Source organism: Bubalus kerabau, chromosome 3 (assembly GCF_029407905.1).
Source record: "Bubalus kerabau isolate K-KA32 ecotype Philippines breed swamp buffalo chromosome 3, PCC_UOA_SB_1v2, whole genome shotgun sequence".
Taxonomy (NCBI): domain Eukaryota; kingdom Metazoa; phylum Chordata; class Mammalia; order Artiodactyla; family Bovidae; genus Bubalus; species Bubalus kerabau.
Window position 1 is genome coordinate 148,477,067 of NC_073626.1, and position 24,881 is coordinate 148,501,947.

At 41.6% G+C, this 24,881-nt stretch overlaps 3 protein-coding genes and 2 non-coding genes across 30 annotated transcripts in view; 3 read left to right on the forward strand and 2 right to left on the reverse strand.

The window, feature by feature from the left end:
* The window catches only part of NDUFS1 (NADH:ubiquinone oxidoreductase core subunit S1), a 30,018-nt gene extending 24,528 nt beyond the window's left edge, over positions 1 to 5,490 (reverse strand). The window contains exons 1-3 of one of the 4 annotated variants that reach the window (XM_055573234.1): positions 5,341 to 5,490; positions 2,730 to 2,794; positions 1,944 to 2,035 (exon numbers count right to left, since the gene is read on the reverse strand). In XM_055573234.1, the coding sequence (XP_055429209.1) occupies positions 1,944 to 2,035; positions 2,730 to 2,790 (153 nt within the window). In that variant the 5' untranslated portion in view covers positions 2,791 to 2,794; positions 5,341 to 5,490. The other 3 variants (XM_055573236.1, XM_055573237.1, XM_055573235.1) reach the window with 3 other exon arrangements.
* Positions 5,491 to 5,704: 214 nt separating this feature from the next.
* On the forward strand, positions 5,705 to 8,925 carry EEF1B2 (eukaryotic translation elongation factor 1 beta 2). Its single transcript, XM_055573238.1, has 6 exons — positions 5,705 to 6,086; positions 6,536 to 6,658; positions 7,646 to 7,772; positions 8,047 to 8,113; positions 8,515 to 8,640; positions 8,726 to 8,925. Exons 1-6 carry the CDS (start codon positions 6,007 to 6,009, stop codon positions 8,878 to 8,880), a joined length of 678 nt encoding a protein of 225 aa, XP_055429213.1. The 5' UTR covers positions 5,705 to 6,006; the 3' UTR covers positions 8,881 to 8,925.
* Positions 7,891 to 7,966, forward strand: LOC129648100 (small nucleolar RNA SNORD51). Its single transcript, XR_008712685.1, has one exon. It is a non-coding gene; the product is annotated as a small nucleolar RNA SNORD51 (small nucleolar RNA).
* Positions 8,241 to 8,374, forward strand: LOC129648102 (small nucleolar RNA SNORA41). Its single transcript, XR_008712687.1, has one exon. It is a non-coding gene; the product is annotated as a small nucleolar RNA SNORA41 (small nucleolar RNA).
* An 11,501-nt stretch (positions 8,926 to 20,426) lies between the features above and the next one.
* Positions 20,427 to 24,881, reverse strand: part of CMKLR2 (chemerin chemokine-like receptor 2) — a 79,308-nt gene continuing 74,853 nt past the window's right edge. For all 23 annotated transcript variants that reach the window (XM_055573261.1, XM_055573260.1, XM_055573252.1 and 20 more), the window contains one exon: positions 20,427 to 24,742. In XM_055573261.1, coding sequence (XP_055429236.1) covers positions 23,654 to 24,721 — 1,068 coding nt within the window. In that variant the 5' untranslated portion in view covers positions 24,722 to 24,742 and the 3' untranslated portion in view covers positions 20,427 to 23,653. The remainder of the gene's footprint in view (positions 24,743 to 24,881) is intronic.

Sequence of the window (24,881 nt, forward strand, 5' to 3'; positions counted from 1 at the left end):
ATCCTCAAAGAGATTTCCCTCCTTTTCTTTATTCTTGACTCCAACCTCTGTCTGCTCTGAAGATACCTCTTTAAAGATCCTCACCATGCCTAAAAACTGGATAAAGCATCCTCAGACTGTGCTTGACTACTCACTTGTCCTCTGAACCATTCTCTACAAAGATTCCTCCTTCAAACTCTGTCCCAGTGGTTTCATGTCCCTGGATTTCCTCATTGACTAGCTCTCCTCCTTTAGATTAGACTTCATTTCACATCATCTAGGTGACTATAATCTGGTTCTGTCTTTGGCCCCATATATCCCGCCCAGGACTCCCCACTGTTGGCTAAGGGCTCTTCTCAGTTCCCATTTGCCTAGTGAGGGGGATTAGTTCAGCTCTGCCAATTATCCCTGCTCCTTCTCTGAGCCTATAAATGCATTTAAATTTCGAGAGTTAGTTATTCCATCCTTAGCCCTCACTCTAAAGCAATCTCATCAATTTTCAATATTTTTAACAACTTGATAAAAATGCACCAAGTCTTCCTGTGTGCTAGATGCAGTGGGTCAACTGTCCCCACCTTCACACTAGCTCATTTTACATACTGATTACATTCGAATCTTCATCTGCAATCCTGACAGTCTTCCACTTCTTTAGATGTAGGTAGGCATTTACATGTGCATGTCCTTTAGACAGTTAAAATTCAATCTATTTCCGTTCCCTACTTCTCCAGGGGATCTTCCCCACCCAGGGATCATACCCAGGTTTCCCGCATTGCAGGCAGATTCTTTACCATCTGAGCCACAGGCAAGCCCTGTCCCCTCCTATATATCCCCAAATAAGATAACAAAGCCAGAAATCACAAAAACTCCTCCGCTCTTCATCATTCCTAAACGCCTGTCTATCTACATCTCACTCTCTCATGAATATACCTTTTTGTTTCCATTTCCATTGCCACTATTTTGGCCCTTCTCATTTCCTGCTCCACTAATGCAAGATATACTCTATCCTTGTCTCATTCTAATCTTAATCGCCAAAGCACCATACTCTACAGTCAATGTCATACTGCTTAGTAGCCATGAAAACTCTTGATGGGCCAAACTACAAGCTCTTTAACATTGCACTGACTATCTTTAATGACTAGACCTTCTCCAACATCACAGTTCTGATTTCCTGTTATCTCCTCTTCTACACATACCTTGTTTCACCAGTACTAAATGACCTGAAGTTTCCTTGTCCACATATAAACACCTATTCATCCTTTAAAAACTTCTCAGGCATCACCTGAGATATTTCTGACATCTCTTCTACCACCTCCTATTCATGCCAAAATACTCTCCACTGTACACTGAACGTATTTTTGTTATATATTTATTGCTTATATTTCTATGCCTGATGGTACAAAAGTTACTGCTAAAATGAATAAAGAGCATTTAGCTCTGCAATAATTTACAATGAAATAAAGCACTACTTCTCCATGACCAATTTTGTTAGTTCTGGAAGAAATTGGAGATATTAAGTGTTTAGGGCATAAATTCAAGAACCTACTACCCCCCATTTACCTGCTTTGTAGGACACCTTCCTAGAAATATTGTTAAAAACAAGAAAGTTATGTAAATGTGCATCAAGCAGGCTCATAACAAAGATTACCTTTCTCCCAAACTTACTCATATTAACTAATAATTTATTTCACATAACTTAAAATTTCTAAATGGGAATTTATTTGTAAGGCAGAAGTGAAACAAAAGAATTCCCATAGTTCATTAAGAAAGTCAGAAACAGAAAAGCTCATTCTGATATGCCAAGATTTCAAATCGAAGTTATTTTCATATAATTTTACTATCTACAGTTCTTTAAAGAGCATTTGTCAAGGAATCTTGAAAATTTTAGAAGTAAACAGTATCAGGAAAATAAATTTTTTTTTCAATCAGATTATGCACAAAAATAAAGAATTAAAATTAATGCCTACTTGAAGGACGGTAGTTCCTGGTTCCACCATGACAGACTGACCATCAACAAATACTTCAATCAAGTTGCTTGCTGCTGTGGCAGTTGTTCGAACTGATCATCCAAAACATTGAGGTGAAGATGAAATGAACAGAATTCAAGTTATCACAGCAGAGGGTAATGGAGTAAATAATTAACCTACAGGTCTAAATTTTTTCCTCATTTTATACTATTCCCTTCTATTTCTCTAGATGCAAACTTTTAAAATACTGAATTAGAGGAAAGCTTTTCCAATCCTTAATACCAAATGGAATATAGTTGTCTATTTTTAACAGCAGTTTAGGCTGTAACCTTTTTGGCCCTGCTGTGTGGCATGTGTACAATCTTAGTTCCCTACCAGGGATTGAACCATGCCTCCTGCCACTGTTAAGTGTAGAGTCTTAACCATGGGACTGCCAGGAAGCCCCAGTTATAACTTTTAATGCCACTGAACACATGTTCCTGGGAAGATCACTTCTCAAAGCAGAACGACTGCTTTTTCCATTCTGGCACTGATGGGGAATTCCTATTACTTTCCATTTCTATGAACTGTTTAAAGCTGTATTATTCTATTCAGCTATTCTATTCTATTTTTAATAAAAACTATTATATTTTTAAATAAAAATAAACCACTGACTCAACATTGTTTCTATTTTTATTTAAAATCTATTATGGATTTAGGGTCTTTCAAGAAACATTCCATAAACCTATAAATTTACAAAGATAGTTTAGTGCCCACAAACTTGCAATTTAAAAAAAAGATACTCACCACATCCTTTAGAAGACTTGGAAAGGCCTACTAAGGCCTTTCTTACAGGTATCCTTAACATACTGCTAAAAATAAAACAAAGAAGGGCTATGTTATGATAGAAAAAACAATCCCAATAACAAACTTTTCAGTAATATTTCATGGGTGTAAAGGACTTCATATACATATTTTATTCCATGGAACATTTCACAAGTCCTGATATTGTTTCTCAAATTATAGAGATGAGAATACTCCATCTCAGCTAAAGTAACTGACTTTTACATCATCAAGAAGCTAAGGAAGAGCCGCTAGTATATAAATATGAGCCTTCTAATTCTATACAAAGGGCAGTTTTGTTGTTTTTAATTATAAACAAATGGTCAAACTTAAATACAACTATGTAGTAAAATAAATTCTAAGAATTAGCTTATCATTAGTTGCTATGTAAAATAGAGCCTACCTTTCTATCTTCATTTCCTGCTAATACACATTCCAAAATTCTATGTTCTAAGCAGTTATCTACTAAATGCTCCTGAGATATTCTGAGCCTAAGATATTCACAAGCCTAAGCTTGAAAAAGTCTGGAGTGCCATTTTCTGTGTCAAGTAGTACATTTATCTTTCAGATTTGCAATTATTTGTTTTTGTGCTTGTTCTACCCCCACACTGTATTATGAACTTGCTGAATCTTTCTATCTCTACCCCCAAGGATCGCGCACAGTAAGCTCTAAAAGAGTGGTTCTCTACAAGACACAATTTTGTTTCCCAGGGAACATTTAGCAAGGTCCAGAGAAATTGTCTGTGGTCATGATGAGGGGAAACCTATTGGCGTCTAGTGGGTAGAGGTCAGGATGCAATTAAAGATCCTACAATGCTCAGGACAATTTCCCATAAATAGAATTACCTAAAGTGCTGCAGCTGAGAAGCCCTCTCTACAGGATTTGCTGAATTACTGAAATAAATGAAAGTAGGTTACATAACTTAACACCAATTAAAGGTGTACATAAGCAAACACTGAAAAGTTATTTGATCTTTTAGAGTTTCTTGTCCACTCACTTGATCATATGGACAAAGCACTGCTGAATCAGAACAGCACAGATTCAAAATCAACAATCAATATTTCATACAACAGTGTAAAAAATGTTAATTACTATTTTGTTCATGTCCAATACAATATGAAACTGGTGCCTACTTTAGCTAGAAAATCCACGAGGACTATTTGTATTGAACACCCAACATCAAATGGAAGACTGCATAACCCCAACATAAGAAATACAGATTTGCAAAACTTTGCTAAGTGCTTTACACTTTTTTGGCTACCTTGCAGGAACAGAAAAAATCAAATATAAGATGGGAAAGTGCTAATGATGAATCATTTCTAAAACTAGACTGAACACGTTTTGGTACAGGGATAGATAATACCACTCCACATTCACCATGTATCCTGCATCTATCCACTTCTTTCCCTCCAAGGTACTATCCTATTCCAAGCCACCATCATCTCTTGCTTGGACTATTAGAACAGCCCCCTAACAGGTCTCCTGGCTTCCACACTGCTCCCATTGCCTCTCCCATCTTGCCAAGGGCCGTGGCCTCAGACTGAAATGCTCTTTCCTCAGATCTTTCTTGGCCCTCCTCATCCTTCAAATTTCTGCCTTAAAAGGCATTTCTCAGGAAGATTTTCTTAGACCAGTCTAACTAAAACTATCGTTAACTACTCCCCAGTCATGTCACGCATTTAATTCTTCCTTGCAGACTCGCTTCTAGTTTATAATAGACGTCCAGTAACTATTTGCTAAATGAGTTCTATATCTACCATCTGGCCATCACTTCCACTTTCCTGGCATTAAAGAGTGTAGGTGCTCTGGCAGTCTTGTAACACCCTGCTTAAAGATGCATATACAATTCAGTGGGGCGGGGGGGGGGGGGGGACTTTCAGTAAAAAACCAACCTGATGTTTATTCATCAGAAACAGTTCATGTTACAGCCTCTATACTCTCAGAAAGTTCTGTTTCTGAGCAGAGTTGTATCTGATCCACGCTTTTATAGTACATGTGCATGCATTAGATCCCCCAAATTTAAACAACGTAGCTTTGTCATTTGCAGTACAACCTTTGGGCCAACTGTTTAAATGTCCCTTTCTTCCCCAACAGTGAAAATGGTAAGAAGTGCTACCCAATGCAGCCCTTGCAAAAAACCAAAAAAAAAAACAAAACAAAAGGCATGCACAGTTGCTAAGGCAACAGCGGCCAAAGATGCCCTGTACCAGGTATGTGTTAATTTGGGGGAAAAGCTTCAGTCTTTAGGCCTAAGTCACTGACACAGGTCCTCTCCAGGAAGGGGACTGTCTTGCATTCCCGTGCAAAGGGAAGGTCACCCACAAGGTGCACTCGGGCCAGCATTCCCCAGGGCCTCCAGGTTTCCTCCTCCTCTCTGCTCCATCAGACCAGAGATCTTGCCTAACAGTCCTCACCTGCCGGCTCTCGGGGGTTCCCAAGGAGGCGGGGTGGAACGCGGCGCAAAGTCAAGGACAAGAGGAGAATGAGTGGGCCGAGGCAAAGGAAACAGTCTCGTCAATAAACAAACGCCGGGGGCTGGGGCACCTCAGCCTTCTCACCCAAACACGACCTCACCTTCTCCCTGGAGCCGCGGAGGCTACCCTGCAGAATTGTCTGACATACACCGACCCCTTCAGAGGCCGGGTTGCTTATTCAATATGGCGGTCTCGGGTATCTCCGCCAGCCGGGCCTGGAAGAACGGAAAGCCGGGAGGGACTAGAAACCCCAGTTCGACAATTTCCGGCTGATAGAGTTCGGCAACTTCCGTGGGCTTGACAGAGGGCGGGGCGGAGGGCCTAGCACCCGGGAGGAGGCCGGGGTAGGGTTGGGGGTGACGGGGGCCGGCTCGGACCCGCAGTTCCGCCGGAAGTGGCCTGTCGGCTGAGGCCGAGCGTTTTCGGCCATCTCCGGCACCCCCAGAGGGCGGGTCCTAGAGTGTTCGAAAACCTTGGAGGTAGCAATTTAAGAAATACCCATTTTATTAATTGATTTCCAAACGCAAAGAAAGGCCAACGGATAAATTGCGGGCCATTAATTTAGAGCCTTTGCTTTTTACGTTGAAGAATCTTAACGTACTTTGACCTTTAACCTGCGGCCGAGGGCCTCGGAGAGAAACGCCTCCGTTTCTATATAAGGGATTTCCGGCCTTTGGCGGCCCTTTTTTTCCTCTTAGCGCTGGGCGCAGACCGGTTGCGCGCCTCTTTTTCTTCGCTGCCTCCCAGTTCTAGATTAGCCGTCGCCATGGGTTTTGGAGACTTGAAAAGCCCCGCTGGCCTCCAGGTGCTCAACGACTACTTGGCGGACAAGAGTTACATAGAGGGGTGAGCGCATTGGCCCGGGTCGGGCAGGGCCGGGTTGGTGGGGCCACGTGGCGCCGCCTCGGCTGCGGCTAGAGGAAGGGAAACCCGGTCCCAGGGCTCTCCCTGGGGAGGGGGTTGCGAGGGAACAAGGGTTAAAATGTGCTTTTTCCGCATGCTTAACTCCAGCAGGTTTTTCCACGTCTTTGCTCCGTTAATAGATGTAAGCCTGTAGCTCCATATTAGCAATTGCAATTTCTGAAGAGGTCTACTGAGTGGCAAGAATGTCTCAGGGTATCGCGGAGAACCAAATAAATGATCCCTTATCCTAAGAAGCTTATTTCTTACAAAAGACAAAGCAGCTTAGGTACCCCGGTGACGAAAGGGCGAGTTCGTAGTGTTTGTCATTCATTTGCTGGTGTTTGTATCTCTCCTTATAAAAGTGTGTGTAATTACGTTTGTATCATCGGCAGGTATGTGCCATCCCAAGCAGATGTAGCAGTGTTTGAAGCCGTCTCCGGCCCACCACCTGCCGACTTGTGTCATGCCCTCCGTTGGTATAATCACATCAAATCTTATGAGAAGGAAAAGGCCAGGTAAAATTATCTTTGTGTTTGCTTGAAGAATAGAATACTTTCAGAGCTTAAACTCGGGGTTTTCACGTGACAAGTTAGGGTTCAGGATATTTTAGTTTTGTTGGGATGTTGTGAGCTAATTTCTCCATGACTTGAGAAGGGCCAAGAGACCGAAATCCTCCCGTTTTTTCACGTAGCAGGTAGAACGTGACCATATTGAAGAAAAAAATTGGTCAATCTAGGAAATAGAAAATTTTATTCAAGCCACACCGAGGATTATAATCTCTGAAAAACTCCTCCAAAACCTGACAACTGTTCCCTCCACATAAGTAAGACAAGGCTGTACATTAATTCATGTATTATTTAATGACGGTTTATATAATCTAGATCTACAGGTGCAAAGCAGGTCATGGTTCATCATGACCCAAGATTAAGAAGAAATATTTTTTTAAGAGGGTTGGTTAATGCACATATACAATGCAGCCTAGAGGGGAGGGAGGTGGTTCAAATGGACTAAGAAAAATTTAATTTTTAATTTTTATTTTGTCTTGCCACAAAATATGAATTTTACTTGATCAAAAACAGCAATTCAGCTTTTCCCCACACTGCCCTGCCAGTGTGCCTGACCTTGACTTGGGGGGTGGTGCACCTCTGGGATGAGCAGGTCCTTCTTCAATCTTCGGAAACTGCTAACAAGAATGGAAGTTGGAGGAGATAGATTCCAGTTCACTAAGAATGGAACTGAGCATACTTAATGAAATCTCAAATAGAAGTACTCATTCTGAAACTATATCGTTGTCCATATTGAATATAATGTTTCACATGGTACTGATGATTGTTGGGTGAGAAGCTAAACATATATATAAAAGTATTTACCAGGGAGGGTTGAAGGGTAAATTCTTAGTACAAAAGAGATTCTTTAATTGTAATGAAAACAAGTTCTCCTGTGTTACATGAAAGGGGACATCATGGTGACTTAGTAATATTTGATTAATTTTTTTTTTCAAGCCTGCCAGGAGTGAAGAAAGCTTTGGGCAAGTATGGCCCTGCTAATGTGGAAGACACCACAGAAAGTGGAGCTACAGATAGTAAAGATGATGATGACATTGATCTCTTTGGATCTGATGATGAGGAGGTATGGCATAAATTGACTTATGTGTGTATCACTGTGCTTAAGCACAGGCTCTGTAGCCAAAATCCCTGGGTTTTAACTCTGGCTTCACTTAAAATTACCTGCTTTTTAAAAATTCTGACTGGCTACATGATGAATAAAATCAAATCACCATCTTTCGGCTGAGCTCGTGATGGATTTGCTTTTTTCTGACACAGTCAGTCTTCGTTACAACCCACCAGCTTTAAACTGAGGAACAACCCACTTTGTGAAATACATGAAATTTTTTCCTTTACAGGAAAGTGAAGAAGCCAAGAGGCTAAGAGAAGAACGCCTTGCCCAGTATGAGTCAAAGAAAGCCAAAAGTGGGTCATTTTATAATTTGTGTCTAATTGACTTAATAGATTTCATAATGTAAATAATCTTTTAAAAAAACTAATCTCCAAAGTAATTTCCTTTCCTCCCCATTTTGTTGAAGTAGAGCTTCAAAACTTCCACAGCTACTGGTCTGCAGCTGTTCTTAAAGGTAGCAGCTGTGGCATTCCACTGTGGGAAAGAAACTGTCGCACAACTCAACACCTCTTTCTCAGCACAACAGAAAGTGGGCATGTGTGTGACAAACACAAGGTGTGTGTTCTATACTTCTGTGTGGCTAAGGAGATGATCCATTTAGAAACAAATTTAAGATTTGTTAAGTGACTTGGAGTAGGGTAAAAAGAATTGTTTGAACGATGCTGTTTCCTGTACACTTTTTAAATTTTTTTAGAACCAGCACTTGTTGCCAAGTCTTCCATCTTATTAGACGTGAAACCTTGGGATGATGAGACCGATATGGCAAAACTAGAGGAGTGCGTCAGAAGCATTCAAGCAGACGGCTTGGTCTGGGGCTCTTGTGAGTTTAATCTTCTTTTTGACACTGGCATCTGCATAGTTTCCAACTGTGTCAATTCTAAGATTTTTTTCGATCTTCTTTTCAGCTAAACTAGTTCCGGTTGGGTATGGCATTAAAAAACTTCAAATACAGTGTGTAGTTGAAGACGACAAAGTTGGGACAGACATGCTGGAGGAGCAGATCACTGCTTTCGATGAGTATGTACAGTCTATGGATGTGGCTGCATTCAACAAGATCTAAAATCCAGCATGGTTCAGTGCCCATAAATAAAAGTTTGAAAGACAACCCTTGGCTCTTGATTTCTAAATAAGAAGGTGGTACTTATATTCCATTTTTGAGGGAAGAAATTCAGTGGCTAGATAATTCATAAATAATGTAAATTTAGGTCAGCATTGTCATTCCACATTTAGCCAAAAAAAGACTACCTATTATGAATACTGTGGCTACGCATCGATGTAAGGTAGATTTCATAAACAAAAGTCGACTTAGGACAACTTCTCTACCTGTTAGTGACGTCCTCTATAAGTGGTGATACAGCTTTTACTGCAGTATTTCAAGCGTTTATATTGGAGAGGTGTACTTGACTGAGAATTTGTACTAAGAGTTTTTTTTTTTCTTTGACCACATCACTTGGCTTTTGGGACTTTAGTTACCCAGGTCAAAGGCAGTTAACTGCCAAGAGTTGATTTTAGATTAATTTGGCCCATGTATAATGGCTCAGTTACAAAGTTACCTAATATCTGAGCTGACTCCTCAATGAGAATATTCAGAATATCTTGAATCATAAGAAATGAGTGAAAAACAGGTAAAGTGCTTATGGTAACGCCAGGCATGTGGCAAATAATATCATTTTGTTGGATAGTTAACATTTGGAGTTAAAAGAATTAAAGGCCAAGACTAACTCATTTTGTAGTTGGGGACGATGGCTGACAGTAGTTTGTTGTGACCTAACATCTTCAAGCTAGGGTCTGCTGCTGCTGCTAAGTCGCTTCAGTCGTGTCTGACTCGGTGTGACCCCATCCCTGGGATTCTCCAGGCAAGAACACTGGAGTGGGTTGCCATTCCCTTCTCCAAGCTAGGGTCTACTTGTGACTAAAATCACAATTAAAAGTCCCAACTAAAAATGTTACGTGTTACATGAGTTAGTATGTGTGATTTACTAAAGGTTACCTACCTAACCCAGAGCTTGGTTTCCCAATGGTGCTAGTGGTAAAGAACCCACCTGCTAATGCAGCAGACTTGGGTTCAGTCCCTGGGTTGGGAAGATCCCCTAGAGAAGGAAATTGCAGCCCACTCCAGGATTGTTACCTGTATAATCCTATGGACAGAGTAGCCTGGTAGACAATGGTTCATGGGGTCACAAAGAGACAACACAAAGTGACAGCCTGTAGGCAACCTGGAGGAGGGGAGGATTCCCAGAATTTGTCATGAATTGCAACCTGCATCAAGACAACATTGTAAATTTTAAACAGTGCCTTCTGTACTATTCGATCTTCCCTGGTTGCTCAGAGGTTAAAGCATCTGCCTCCAACGCGGGAGACCTGGGTTTGATCCCTGGGTCGGGAAGATCCCCTGGAGAAGGAAATGGCAACCCACTCCAGTATTCTTGCCTGGAGAATCCCATGGACGGAGGAGCCTGGTAGGCTACAGTCCACAGGGTCACAAAGAGTCAGACACGACTGAGGGACTTCACCTTCACCTTCTGTACTGTTCAGGGAGAATTTGTGTTGAGCCTGTGTGGTGGTGTGGGGAGGGAAGCCTAAAGATTCTTCAAGAGATGGGAATACCAGATCACCTTACCTGCCTCTTGAGAAATCTTTATGCAGGTCAAGAAGCAACAGAACTGGACATGAAACAACAGACTGGTTCCAAAGTGGGAAAGGAGTCAAGACTGTATATTGTCACCCTGCTTATTTGACTTACATGTAGAGTACATCATGTGAAATACCAGGCTGGAATCAAGATTGCCAGGAGAAATAATAAACTCAGATAACGCAAATGACACCATCCTGATGGCAGAAAGCAAAGAACTAAAGAGCCTCTTAATGAGAGTGATAGAGGAGTGAAAACGCTGGCTTAAAACTCAACATTAAAAAAACAAAGATCATGGCATCTGGTCCCATCACTCCATAGCAAATAGATGGAGAAACAAGGGTAACAGTGATAGACTTTATTTTCATAGGCTCCAAAGTCACTGCAGATGGTGATTGCAGCCATGAAATTAAGACGCTTGCTCCTTGGAAAAAAAGCTATGACCAAACTAGACAGCATATTAAAAAGAGATATTACTGACAAAAGTCTGTCTAGTCAAAGGTATGGTTTTTCCAGTAATCATGTATGGATGTGAGAGTTGGATCATAAAGCTAAGCACTGAAGAATTGATGCTTTTTGGTGTTGAAGAAAACTCTTTTAAGAGTCCCTTGGACTGCAAGGAGATCAAACCAGTCAATCCTCAAGGAAATGAGTCCTGAATGTTCACTGGGAAGACTGATGCTGAAGCTGAAATTCCAATACTTTGTCCACCTGATGCAAAAAACTGACTACTTGGAAAAGACCCTGATGCTGGGAAGATTGAAGGCAGGAGGGGAAGGGTATGACAAAAGGATGAGATGGTTGGATGGCATCACCGACTCCACAGACGTGAGTTTGAGTAAGCTCCAGGAGTTGGCGATGGACAGGAGCTGGCGTGCTGCAGTCCATGGGGTCATCTCAGAGTCGGACATGACTGAGCAACTGAACTGAACTGTGTAGTAGTGTTTGGGAGGGAGGCCTAAAGATGGGTGATTGATCCCTAGGCTGTGGTTCATGAGTCTAGCTTGGGTGAGGAAGTGGGACATTCTACCTGAATTTGTAAGTCTGACTAAGTCTGTCAGGGTGGGGGGATCTTCAAAACTGAGATGGTGCTACAGTTGAATGAATGTACTGAGAGGAGAGTGGTACTGTAGTCAGATGACAGTCCAGTATTGGAAACAGCTGCATGTTATCAGCAATATACTGAACCTTTGAGTATATATTATGTATATATAAATGTTTTTTACTTACTTGGGTGTAGCCGGTCTTAGTTGCAAGAGGGGACAACATGATGAGATGGATGGCATCACTGACTCAATGGACATGAGTTTGAGCAAACTCTGGGAGATGGTGAAGAACAGGGAAGCCTGGTGTGCTGCAGTCCATGGGCTAGCAAAGACTTGGACACGACTGAGCAACTGAACAAGAAGTCTTGGATGTGGCATGTGGGATCTAGTTCCTTGACCAGGAATCAAACCCAGGATACCTGCATTGAAAGTGTGAAGTCTTATTAACCACTGACCACCAAGGAAGTCCCTTGGTGGGACTTCCTTTTTTTTCTTTGAGTAGTATTTCTATCGGAGAAGGCAGTGGCACCCCACTCCAGTACTCTTGCCTGGAAAATCCCATGGGCGGAGGAGCCTGGTAGGCTGCAGTCCATGGGGTCGCTAAGAGTCGGATGCGACTGAGCGACTTCACTTTCACTTTTCACTTTCATGCACTGGAGAAGGGAATGGCAACCCACTCCAGTGTTCTTGCCTGGAGAATTCCAGGGACGGGGGAGCCTGGTGGGCTGCCGTCTATGGGGTCGCAGAGTCGGACACAACTGAAGCAATTTAGCAGCAGCAGCAGTATTTATATATTTTTTTGCAGTAGTAGTTTTCAGAAAAGTAGAGCTTGGGAATTGTAGACCTCCAAAAATGTTCATTTTGTAGTCTGTAGGCCAGAGACTACAACAGACCCAGTCTAAAATCACTGGAGATATTTTCAGGTTGTCATAATTATGGAAGCCAGCAGAGGGCAGCACTTGATTTTGTGAACAGCAGAGCCTGGGGATTCTGGAAATGATATGGAAAAGCAGAGATGTAGTAGCCTAGTGTATAGCCAAAAATAATTCATAGTCACTTACTTGAGTACCAGATAGCTTGAGTATCAAGTAGCTTGACCAAAATGTTAAGTATGAAAAGTAATTAATTTTAAACTAATGATTAAAAATGTTTTTAAGGGGCTCCCCTGGAGTCCAGTGGTTAAGGCACAGTGCTTTCACTGAAGGGGACATGGATTCCTGATCTGAACCAAGATACCACAGACCACACTGCTGAAATATAGGAAAAACAATGGTTAAAAGTAAGAGTTTAAAAATTTGGAATAGTCAATTCAAACCACAGCTGTCTGGTAAATCTTAAAATAATGAAGCATATGACTTTAAGATGTTGACTCCATGGTCCTGAATAAAAAATTAACAATAACCCTGTGTACGAGACAGCAAAAGAGACACTGATGTATAGAACAGTCTTATGGACTCTGTGAGAGAGGGAGAGGGTGGGAAGATTTGGGAGAATGGCATTGAAACATGTAAAATATCATGTATGAAACGAGTTGCCAGTCCAGGTTCGATGCACGATACTGGATGCTTGGGGCTGGTGCACTGGGACGACCCAGAGGGGTGGAATGGGGAGGGAGGAGGGAGGAGGGTTCAGGATGGGGAACACATGTATACCTGTGGCGGATTCATTTTGATATTTGGCAAAACTAATACAATCATGTAAAGTTTAAAAATAAAATAAAATTAAAAAAATAAAAAAAAGATTACACATTAATATCATTCAAAATTCTAGAGTTTATACAGTGAAGTCTTCCCTGTCCCCCAGGTCTCCCATTCACTTTCATAAAAGCAGCCAAGGTCGCCAGTTTCTTAGGTCTTTCCAGAGCTAGTCTAAGCATATGTAGAGACTAATTGTAGCATACTAATTATAGCATATGATGCAAATTTCTGCATCTTAAATTTTGTCCCTAGAAATAGACTTGGATATCTTTTATTCTGTAATGGTACATAAAAGACTTCCTCATTTTTTTAACAGTTATATAATCCATTTTCTCATATCTTACTTGGTCTGGTTATTGGATCTTTAGTTTGCTTTCATTTTTTTGCTATTATGAGCAATGCTTACATATTCATGTGAGCCAGTATACTGAACTGTTTTTTTGAACAGAATGGGAAAGACTAGGGATCTCTTCAAGAAAATCAGAGATACCAAAGGAACATTTCATGCAAAGATGAACTTGATAAAGGACAGAAATGGTATGGACCTAACAGAAGCAGAAGATATTAAGAAGAGATGGCAAGAATACACAGAAGAACTGTACAAAAAAGATCTTCACGACCCAGATAATCACAATGGTGTGATGACTAACCTAGAGCCAGACATCCTGGAATGTGAAGTCAAGTGGGCCTTAGAAAGCATCACTACGAATAAAGCTAGTGGAGGTGATGGAATTCCAGTTGAGCTATTCCAAATCCTGAAAGATGATGCTGTGAAAGTGCTGCACTCAATATGCCAGCAAATTTGGAAAACTCAGCAGTGGCCACAGGACTGGAAAAGGTCAGTTTTCATTCCAATCCCAAAGAAAGGCAATGCCAAAGAATGCTCAAACTACCATACAAATGCACTCATCTCACACGCTAGTAAAGTAATGCTCAAAATTCTCCAAGCCAGGCTTCAGCAATATGTGAACCGTGAACTTCCTGATGTTCAAGCTGGTTTTAGAAAAGGCAGAGGAACCAGAGATCAAATTGCCAACATCCGCTGGATCATGGAAAAAGCAAGAGAGTTCCAGAAAAACATCTATTTCTGCTTTATTGACTATGCCAAAGCCTTTGTGTGCATCACAATAAACTGGAAAATTCTGAAAGAGATGGGAACACCAGACCACCTGATCTGCCTCTTGAGAAATTTGTATGCAGGTCAGGAAGCAACAGTTAGAACTGGACATGGAACAATAGACTCGTTCCAAATAGGAAAAGGAGTTCGTCAAGGCTGTATATTGTCACCCTGTTTATTTAACTTATATGCGGAGTACATCATGAGAAACGCTGGACTGGAAGAAACACAAGCTGGAATCAAGATTGCCAGGAGAAATATCAATAACTTCAGATGTGCAGATGACACCACCCTTATGGCAGAAAGTGAAGAGGAACTCAAAAGCCTCTTGATGAAAGTGAAAGTGGAGAGTGAAAAAGGTGGCTTAAAGCTCAACGTTCAGAAAACGAATATTATGGCATCCGGTCCCATCACTTCATGGGAAATAGATGGGGAAACAGTGTCAGACTTTATTTCTCTGGGCTCCAAAATCACTACAGATGGTGACTGCAGCCATGAAATTAAAAGACGCTTACTCCTTGGAAGGAAAGTTATGACCAACCTAGATAGCATACTCAAAAGCAGAGACATTACTTTGCCAACAAAGGTTCGTCTAGTCAAGGCTATGGTTTTTCCTGTGGTCATGTATGGATGTGAGAGTTGGACTGTGAAGAAGGCTGAGCGCCGAAGAATTGATGCTTTTGAACTGTGGTGTTGGAGAAGACTCTTGAGAGTCCCTTGGACTGCAAGGAGATCCAACCAGTCCATTCTGAAGGAGATCAGCCCTGGGATTTCTTTGGAAGGAATGATGCTAAAGCTGAAACTCCAGTACTTTGGCCACCTCATGCGAGGAGTTGACTCATTAGAAAAGACTGATGCTGGGAGGGATTGGGGGCAGGAGGAGAAAGGGACGACAGAGGATGAGATGGCTGGATGGCATCACTTACTCGATGGACGTGAGTCTGGGTGAACTCCGGGAGTTGGTGATGGACAGGGAGGCCTGGTGTGCTGCGATTCATGGGGTCTCAAAGAGTCGGACACGACTGAGCGACTGATCTGATCTGATCTCTGATGTTCAGAAGGCATAGGTTTATGTAAAGAAAGATTTTTTTTCTGTTTCTGGCCTTGGTATAAGAACCTCATCTTTTTTGATGTGTTCCCTAAGTGATTACCTGACGCTGAAACCTTATTTATTTTTTCATATTCATCCATCCAGTATAAGAACTGGGCACAGTGTGGGAATTCAAAACTGATTCATTCAGTGTCACTTTATTAGATGTTATAAAATTACAAAAGGAGTAAGAAAATAGCCAAAGGGAGGTGGTTCAAACATCCTTAAAATTAAGTTATTTTGTGATTAAGTACGGTCATCCTTCAGTATCCAAGGGTAGATTGGTTCCAGGAACCACCCCCAAACCTCAGGTACCAAAATCCTAAGATGCTCAAATTTCTTATATAAAATGGCATAGTATTTGCATATAACCTACTAGCATCCTCCTGTATTAAATCATCTTGACTATTTATAATACCTAATACAATGTAAATGCTATGTAAATGGTTGTCAGCATGTGAGAAATTGAAGTTTTACTTTTCGCAACTTTCTGGAATTTTTTTTTTTCAGATATTTTTGATTGGTGGTTGGTTGAATCTACAGATGTAGAACCTGCAGATAAGGAGGTGTCACAGTAATCCAAAGGTCCAGAGACTCAGGGAAGGCTAGAATTGAATAAAAGTTTTTTAGAAGAGTTAGGACTTGAGTCAGATAGATCTTAATCAGTCATTCATTTAAAAAAAAGAAAGTTTCAGGATGGTGTGAAAGGCAGAATGAGAAGACAAGAATGAGAACAGTTTGGGGAGGCAATTTGTTTGGCTGGATTTTGTAGTGTCAGTTTGGGATTATTAATAGACAGGGCCAGGTTGTAGAGACATCTGAGTTATAGGCTGGCTCATTCCGTGAGGGCAATGGGGAGCCTGGTTTCCAAGCCAGAGAATGACAAAGGCAGAGCAGAGGTGGAAGTGGGAGGGGTGGAGGGTGGTGAAATAGATGAATTAAGAGGGACAAATTTAAAATAAGTCACAGCAATGTACAGTGTAGGGGATATAGTCCGTAAAATTGTAATAGCTTTTTATGGTGACAGGTGTTTACTAGATTTAGCATAGTGACCAATTTTAATGTACATAAATGTCAAACTACTATGTTGTACATCTGAAACTAATATAGTATTGTATGTCAACTATATTTCAGTAAAAAAAAAGTTCTGATCTGGAGATCTGTGGACAGAAGCAGGGGAATAAGAGGACTGTTTAACAACAGAAAGGGCTAAATCATGGCATATGTGAAAGTTTTTATAAATTTAATACATTTAGTTTAGACAGTAATGGAGATTATAGCAGCAATGAAAATGCTTGATTTTTTCACTGGCCATAACTATGAACTATAAGCTTATGGACAAAGACAGAGATACAAAAAAGAGTTGCATTCGTGTTTTTGAATGTGTATATAATTTTTTTCCAAACAAATGCATTTGGCAATGACAGTTATTGTCCATAAAATAAGTGTTAAAAAAAAAAGTGCATGCCTCACATACTTTGTCTAATATGAACCCCATTATAAGCTGGTGAGATAAAGCAAACACTACCATCAGCACTTACAGGTAAGGATACACCTCTGAAGGATCATTCCCCAGTTATTCACCTAGTAAGTGAGACAGAAGGAATGCAAGCCCATGTCTTCATGGGCCAGGTAATATATTGGTAACAGAATGGGGAAAGTTCTTCATTCCTGCATTTAGACAATTTGATCCTGTTTCATCTAACCCTTGCTTGATACCCTCAACTAGGAGAAGTAAAACAACAGTATCACATAAGGATAAACTTAAAATTAAGAAAGATAAACATATTCTCTCCATACATGCCCTGTATGGATAATAGTTGCATCTAGAAAATGTCCCAAATGAAAGTCTGTCATTTGAAATGTCATTGTCCGGAATAGCTTTTAGTAAAGTGAAGTGAGGGAAAGGCGCTCAGTCATGTCCGACTCTGCATCCCCATGGACTATACAGTCCATGGAATTCTCCAGGCCAGAATGCTGGAGTGGGTAGCCTTTCCCTTCTCCAGGAGATCTTCCCAACCCTGGGATCAAGCCTGGGTCTCTCGCACTGCAAGTGGATTCTTTAGCAACTGAGCCACAAGGGAAGCCCAGCTTATACTAAAGTGAACAGCAAAGAAAACTGTCTACAGACTTCTAAATGTGCATCCCCAAGGAACTATTCACATATGGAAGAATATTGAGTGGTGAATTACTATTCAAGCCTGACTCCAACCTGGGAATCTTCTATCCTTGCTTTGCCCCTATAAAATGGGACTCCTCTCTTTTCTGAACACAGTCTGTTTTCCGTCCTCTATAAACATATGCTCTTGAGGGGCCACCTACCTGAAATACTTTTTCACCTGCACTTGTTAAAATTAGAGTCATTCTAGCTGCACTTACGGAGAAGGCAATGGCACCCCACTCCAGTACTCTTGCTTGGAAAATCCCATGTATGGAGGAGCCTGGTGGGCTGCAGTCCATGGGGTCGCGAAGAGTTGTACACGACTGAAGTGACTTAGCAGCAGTAGCAGCAGCTGCACTTAAATCACTTCTTTTAATGTCTTTCATTCTACTTTTCCTGCCTCTTGTAGCCTCTCAGCCCATAATATCCTTTTATAGTATTTCTAAACTTTATAAATTTTAAGAAATATTTATTAATTTGGCCACAATGTGCAGCTTATAAGATCTTAGTACTCAGACCAGGGATTGAGCCTGGGGCCTAGGCAGTGAGTGCACAGAGTCTTAACCACTGGACTGCCAGAAAATTCTTTTTTTTTGAATAATATTTTATTTATTTATTTGGCTGCACCAAGTCTTATTTGGAGCACACAGGATCTTTTGTTGCAGCATATGGGATCTAGTTCCCTGACCAGGGAAAGAACCTGGGCCTCCTGCATTGGGAGCACGGAGTCTTAGCCACTGGACCACCAGGGAAGTCCCCAGGAAATTCTTAATAAATACACATTTTAAAATAAAATTTATAAAATTTGAAATTCTTTGTATACGTTCCCTTCTTCCTATGAGATTTTTTTATATTCATTCAAGAGGTGAAAGGGCTGTAACATTAATAAGTAATTACTATGTCAGAAGATGCTGAGAGTTTCACTAAGTATAATACCAAGTAATATTAAGTATTTATAAGACTAAGCGCCCACTTGAAGTACTTCACCTTTGTCAGTTCATTTAATTTTCATAATAATCCTATGTAGTAAGTACTACTATTATGAATCCATTTTGCAGATGGGGGAAACTGAAGTCTAAAAATTTAGGTCAATTTAGCCAAGGTCATAGACCTAGGATAAACTGGGAGTCATAATTCAAAGCCAGATATCCTGCCTCAGGAGGCCCTGAAAATTGCACTCTGTTTGGCTGTTTCCTTCCTTTGAGAAGGAATCAGATCTGTCTTGTTGGGTTCATGCCCCAGTCCCTGGGAGCCATGGGATTCTTTACTCTTCCGCCAACCAGGCACTGAGCTTCCTTGCTTCCTCCTCAGATTGCCCCAATGCAGTCCTCTTCCTCTAGCCCCGTGTCCTTTCATTCATTCATGCTACTCACTAGAGGTTATTAGACCCCTGGAGGGAGAAGGCACTGGCACCCGACTCCAGTACTCTTGCCTAGAAAATCTCATGGACGGAGGAGCCTGGTAGGCTGCAGTCCATGGGGTCACTAAGAGTCGGACATGACTGAGCGACTTCACTTTCACATTTCACTTTCATGCATTGGAGGAGGAAATCGCAACCCACTCCAGTGTTCTTGCCTGGAGAATCCCAAGGACGGCGGGGCCTGGTGGGCTGCCATCTATGGGGTCGCACAGAGTCGGACACGACTGAAGCGACTTAGCAGCAGCAGCAGCAGCAGCAGCAGACCCCTGGAGAGCCCCACTCTCCAATTCCAGCTGCCAGGGGAGGAGGCTTGAAGTCTCTAAATCTGGGCCCAGCCTTGGGTCCTACACTACGCTCTGGATCTTCCCTCAAGTTGAGAATAAAAATGAACCCCTGTTTCTGCTCGAAAGTGTTTGCATTGGTTGCTACTTTCTACCAGTAGACTCCTGTTACACCCAGGCTATCAGCTATTTATTTCTGGCTTGCTGGGTCTTCGATGCTGTGCTTGGACTTCTTATTGTGATGGTTTCTCTTGTTGCAGAACACAGGCTCTAGGGCACATGGGTTTCCATAGTTGCAGCCCTTGGGCTCAGTAGCTGCAGCTCCCCAGCTCCAAAGCACAGGCTCAACGGTTGTGGTGCATGGGCTTAGTTGCCCTCAACATGTGGGATCCTCCCAGACCAGGAAGTGAACCGTGTCTCCTGCATCGCAAAACAGACTCCTAACCACTGGACCACCAAGGAAGCTCCGTTATCATCTATTTTAAAAGCCACTAAAATTGGAGTTCTTTGCCTGGGGTACAAGGACTCCCTGAAGTTTTATTTAAAAGCATTTTTTTCTGGGGAAAGGACCCATAACTTTTCATTAGACTTTCAAATAAACTCAGAATATTTATTAATTTTGACTTTTCAAGTTTCCCTTTTTAATTTTATAGACGATATTTTTTCAGGATCTCAAACATTTTCACAGGCCCTTGGAAAGCTCAGAGGCCTTAGATGCTGTGCCCATAGCATGGGAAAAACCAAATTGCTCTGCACGGGTTCCTAACTCACAAAGCTTAGGAAGCACTGTCCTGAACTTCCAGACCACCACCTGCTCCGTAATGTACTTTTGACCCTGGTAGCTTAATGGCCTTCTTTCCTGCTCCTTAGCCTTCTTTCTCCCCTAGCAGTCTCTCTGCACAAACCAGGGATGAACCTACATAATCCTCTTTTCTTTCTTGGATCCTCCAGCTTTTCTCCTGATCTGGGATCCCATCCCTTGAGGGTTGAGGGGTACACCAGAGTGAAATATTGCAAACCCTCCTCGTGCAGGGGGCAGGGTTCAACGGAGCACAGAGGGCTAGAAACTCACAATAAGCCTTTCTCTCCCAATCTTCCCTTAACCTGTACTGGGTATGGCAGGAGGCAGGAAGCCTGGGAATGACAAAAGTTTGGGATATGCTGAGCTATGCCACATATTTTATTTTTTTCTTGGAATAATTTCCAAATCAGATCTGATCGTCGCATGGGGCTAACAGTAAAGAACATAGCCAGTAAATGATCTGATATTAGCATTTCTAAAAACTAAGGGGTGAAATTAAAAAGATACATATCTTCCCTCACAACTTTCAAATAAAATCAAGAAATTATAGAAAAGGATTTTAAAAATTGCAGTGAGTAGCAGAGTTTGTATTTATAAAAGAGAACCAGCAGAGACATGGAAAAGGACTGGCATCTTTAAGAAATCCCAATGCCAAGGACATAGATTTCCAGTGCTTCTTCACTGGCCCACTGGAGTCCATCTCTTTGCTCTCTGAACAGGCTACACTCTTCTTGGCTCTCTTATAGTATTTTTCCAAGCCAGACTTCAGCAATACGTGAACCGTGAACTTCCAGATGTTCAAGCTGGTTTTAGAAAAGGCAGAGGAACCAGAGATCAAATTGCCAACATCCGCTGGATCATGGAAAAAGCAAGAGAGTTCCAGAAAAACATCTATTTCTGCTTTATTGACTATGCCAAAGCCTTTGACTGTGTGCATCACAATAAACTCTGGAAAATTCTGAAAGCGATGGGAACACCAGACCACCTGATCTGCCTCTTGAGAAACCTATATGTATGTCAGGAAGCAACAGTTAGAACTGGACATGGAACAACAGACTGGTTCCAAATAGGAAAAGGAGTACATCAAGGCTGTATATTGTCACCCTGCTTATTTAACTTATATGCAGAGTACATCATGAGAAATGCTGGGCTGGAGGAAGCACAAGCTGGAATCAAGATAGCCGGGAAAAATATCAATAACCTCAGATATGCAGATGATACCATCCTTATGGCAGAAAGTGAAGAAGAACTAAAGAGCCTCTTGATGAAAGTGAAAGAGGAGAGTGAAAAAGTTGGCTTAAAGCTCAACATTCAAGAAAACTAAGATCATGGCATCTGGTCCCATCACTTCATGACAAATAAATGGGGAAACAGTGGCTGACTTTATTTTTCTGGGCTCCAAAATCACTGCAGATGGTGATTGTAGCCATGAAATTAAAAGACGCTTACTCCTTGGAAGGAAAGTTATGACCAACCTAGACAGCATACTCAAAAGCAGAGACATTACTTTGCCAACAAAGGTCCATCTAGTCAAGGCTATGGTTTTTCCAGTGGTCATGTATGGATGGGAGAGTTGGACTGTGAAGAAAGCTGAGTGCCGAAGAATGGATGCTTTTGAACTGTGGTGTTGGAGAAGACTCTTGAGAGTCCCTTGGACTACAAGGAGATCCAACCAGTCCATTCTAAAGGAGATCAGTCCTGGGTGTTCATTGGAAGGACTGATGTTGAAGCCGAAACTCCAATACTTTGGCCACCTGATGCAAAGAACTGACTCATTTGAAAAGATCCTGATGCTGGGAAAGATTTAGGGCAGGAGGAGAAGGGGATGACAGAGGATGAGATGGTTGGATGGCATCACCGACTCAATGGACATGGATTTGGGTAGACTCCGGCAGTCGGTGATGGACAGGGAGGCCTGGTGTGCTGCAGTTCGTGGGGTCGCAGAGTCAGACACGACTGAGCGACTGAACTGAACTGAATAGTATTTACTACTGTCTATCTTGCTTTAGGATTGTTCTTATCCAAGTTTACTCTCACTTTCTATAAGTACCTTATTCATCTTGTGTGCGTGCTAAGTTGCTTCAGTCATGTCAAGCTCTTTGCGACCCTATGGAATACAGCCAGCCAGGCTCCTCTGTCCATGGGATTCTCCAGGCAAGAATACTGGACTGGACTGCCATGCCCTCCTCCAGGGGACCTTGCAACCCAGGGGTCAAACCCACGTCTCTTACATCTCCTGCATTGGCAGGCAGGTTCTTTACCACTAGGGCTGCCTCTTGACATCCCTTAAAATATCTATCTACTAAAGTTTTATATAACTCTTAGTCATCTATTTGCTAAAGCGATAAATGAATAGAAGTCAAAATACTATTATAGTCTTAAATGCAAAATATTTGCATCATGAAAAGGTCACTGACTTAAAGGTATACTTTATTGGTCTTACACTGTTGTCTACATAAATATAGAAATAGAAAGCAGAAATATCATACATGCCTTCTTTTCCTGAAATCTTTCTGATATTGGGCTGGCCTACCTACTATCTGGATGTCAGTGTTTCATGTTTATAGCAAACTTATACATATTTGCACATATCCAGAACTTTCCAGAAACCTTTATATAAACATTTATATTTATATTAGTGTAGGGGTTTACTTGGGCATATATCCCAGTTGAGAGATGGGGTCCATGTCTCCTCTCTTTGAATCTGACCTGGCCAGTGACTGCTTTGATCAATAGAGTACAGTGGAAGTGTGCAGTGTCTGGCATAGCCATTAAAAGGAGTGGAAGTTTCCACCCTGGTCTCTTAGAGCCCTGTATTACCCTAAGTCTGGCTTCCCTGAGGTGCCATGCTGGAATACCCATGTGAAGAAAGAAGAGGAAAAGATACAAGAAACAAGGGGAGGAGGAGAGGGGAAGGAAAAGAAGGAAGGGAAGAGAATAGGGCGGAAGGGAAGAAAGCTGCTCGGCCCATACAGCTGAGGCCCCTGATATTGTGAAACAGAGAGATGAACCTCCCTTCTGTGCCTTGTTTAAACTCCTGATTCTCAGAATCATGAGAGATAATAATAATAGTTATTTTCTAGATTTTGGGGCAGTTTACCAAGTATTCAGGCACCCTGAATATATACTATAACCTACTATAATCAACTATCACTTTAATTCATAAAGGCACATATACAGATTACATGAAATAAAGAAATTAAGTACATATGTTGCATTTTAAGAATAAGTCTAATAGATTACTTGTGCAGAATTAAAGTAGCTTAAGCACGCCTATTTTTATATTTTTGAAATCAATCATACATTTAATATTAAAATTTAGAAGTTTTAAAAAGTCATTAAAATTAGAAAAGTAGTTTTGGTTAATCCACTATGGTATAATTAGCAAGAATAAGATAATTTAAGTTGCTGAAAAGAAAAATGAAGATCCTTCTTATGTTTTATATCTAAAGAAATATAGGATGCCAATAAAATTACCAAAAAAATAAAAAGATACAATCAGCTCTATGTCTTGGAACCAAATAATCTGAAAACATGTCAGGGGAACCACACAAAAGTCGTGTGCTGATGGGTGGGAGGGCAAGAATTCACTGGGCTGTTTCCAGGAGACTCAGATTCTTGGTTTCAGAGTTCCTGAGCTGTTCACTCAGGGTGCCTGAGCAGCTCACCTCCCACAGCGTGTATTTTAGTATCTCAGCCACTGAGGCCCGGAAGCGCGCTTGGAACTTCTTACTAATCAGGACGTAAAGGATGGGGTTCAAGCAACTATTGAGGAATGCCAGGCCAGTGGAGAGGGGGATGCCAGCCTGCAGCACTTGGTGGAAATAGCTATTGTGGTGAATCGTGAGTTCCCAAATGCTAAACAGGTGATAAGGAGTCCAGCAAATCAGAAAGGCCATGACCACAGCCAGGATGGTCCAGAAGTGCTTACTGGAGATCAGGATGCTTCGCTTCTTCACCTTGAAGATGAGGCACAAGTAGCAAATGCTCATTGTTAGCAGAGGGAGGAGGTACCCAACAATAGCTTTCACCCAGGTCAGAACATGATGCCTCATCAACCTGAAGTCTACATCATGCTCATGGAAGTTGTTATAGCAAAGAGTGTGGTTATTCAACTCCAGAGTGTCCCGGAAGTACAGAGCTGGCCCACCCATTAGTGAAGCCAAAAGCCAAACAACTATAATAACAATCAGAGAGTTCCTGAGGGTACGGTACCGATGAGATAAGACAGGGTGGATCAAGTAGATATAGCGGTCCAGGCTTATCACCATCAGGAAGAAGACACTGGCAAACATGTTCAACTGAGCAATGAAGGAATTGGCTTTGCACAACCAGATGCCAAATGGCCAATGAAAATTCATGGCCACATAGGAGATGTACAGAGGTAGGAAGAGAAGAAAAATGAAATCCGCGATGGCTAGATTGAGGAACCAGAGAGTGGTGACTGTCTTCTTCCACTTGAATCCCGTGAACCAAATGACAGTGGCATTTCCTGGAATGCCCAGGACAAATGCCAAACAGCACAACACCAAGGAGACCCAGTGAATGGCTCCCAGGGGTGCTTTCTCCTCTGAATTCGTCTCTGGGGAATAATATTCCAGGGCATAGGAGTAGTTCTCAAAGTCTTCAAATAATGTCTTCTCTAGATCTTCCATGATCTTGCAGAACGAACAAATCTATGGAAGCAAATTTAAAAAGAAAGAAAACAACTTAAAAAATTTGTTTATAGAAAACAACTTATCAAAGAAAAAATGTTTAGTAAGTAATAAAGGACATAAGGATAAAAATACTTTATCTTAATAGCCACTAATAACA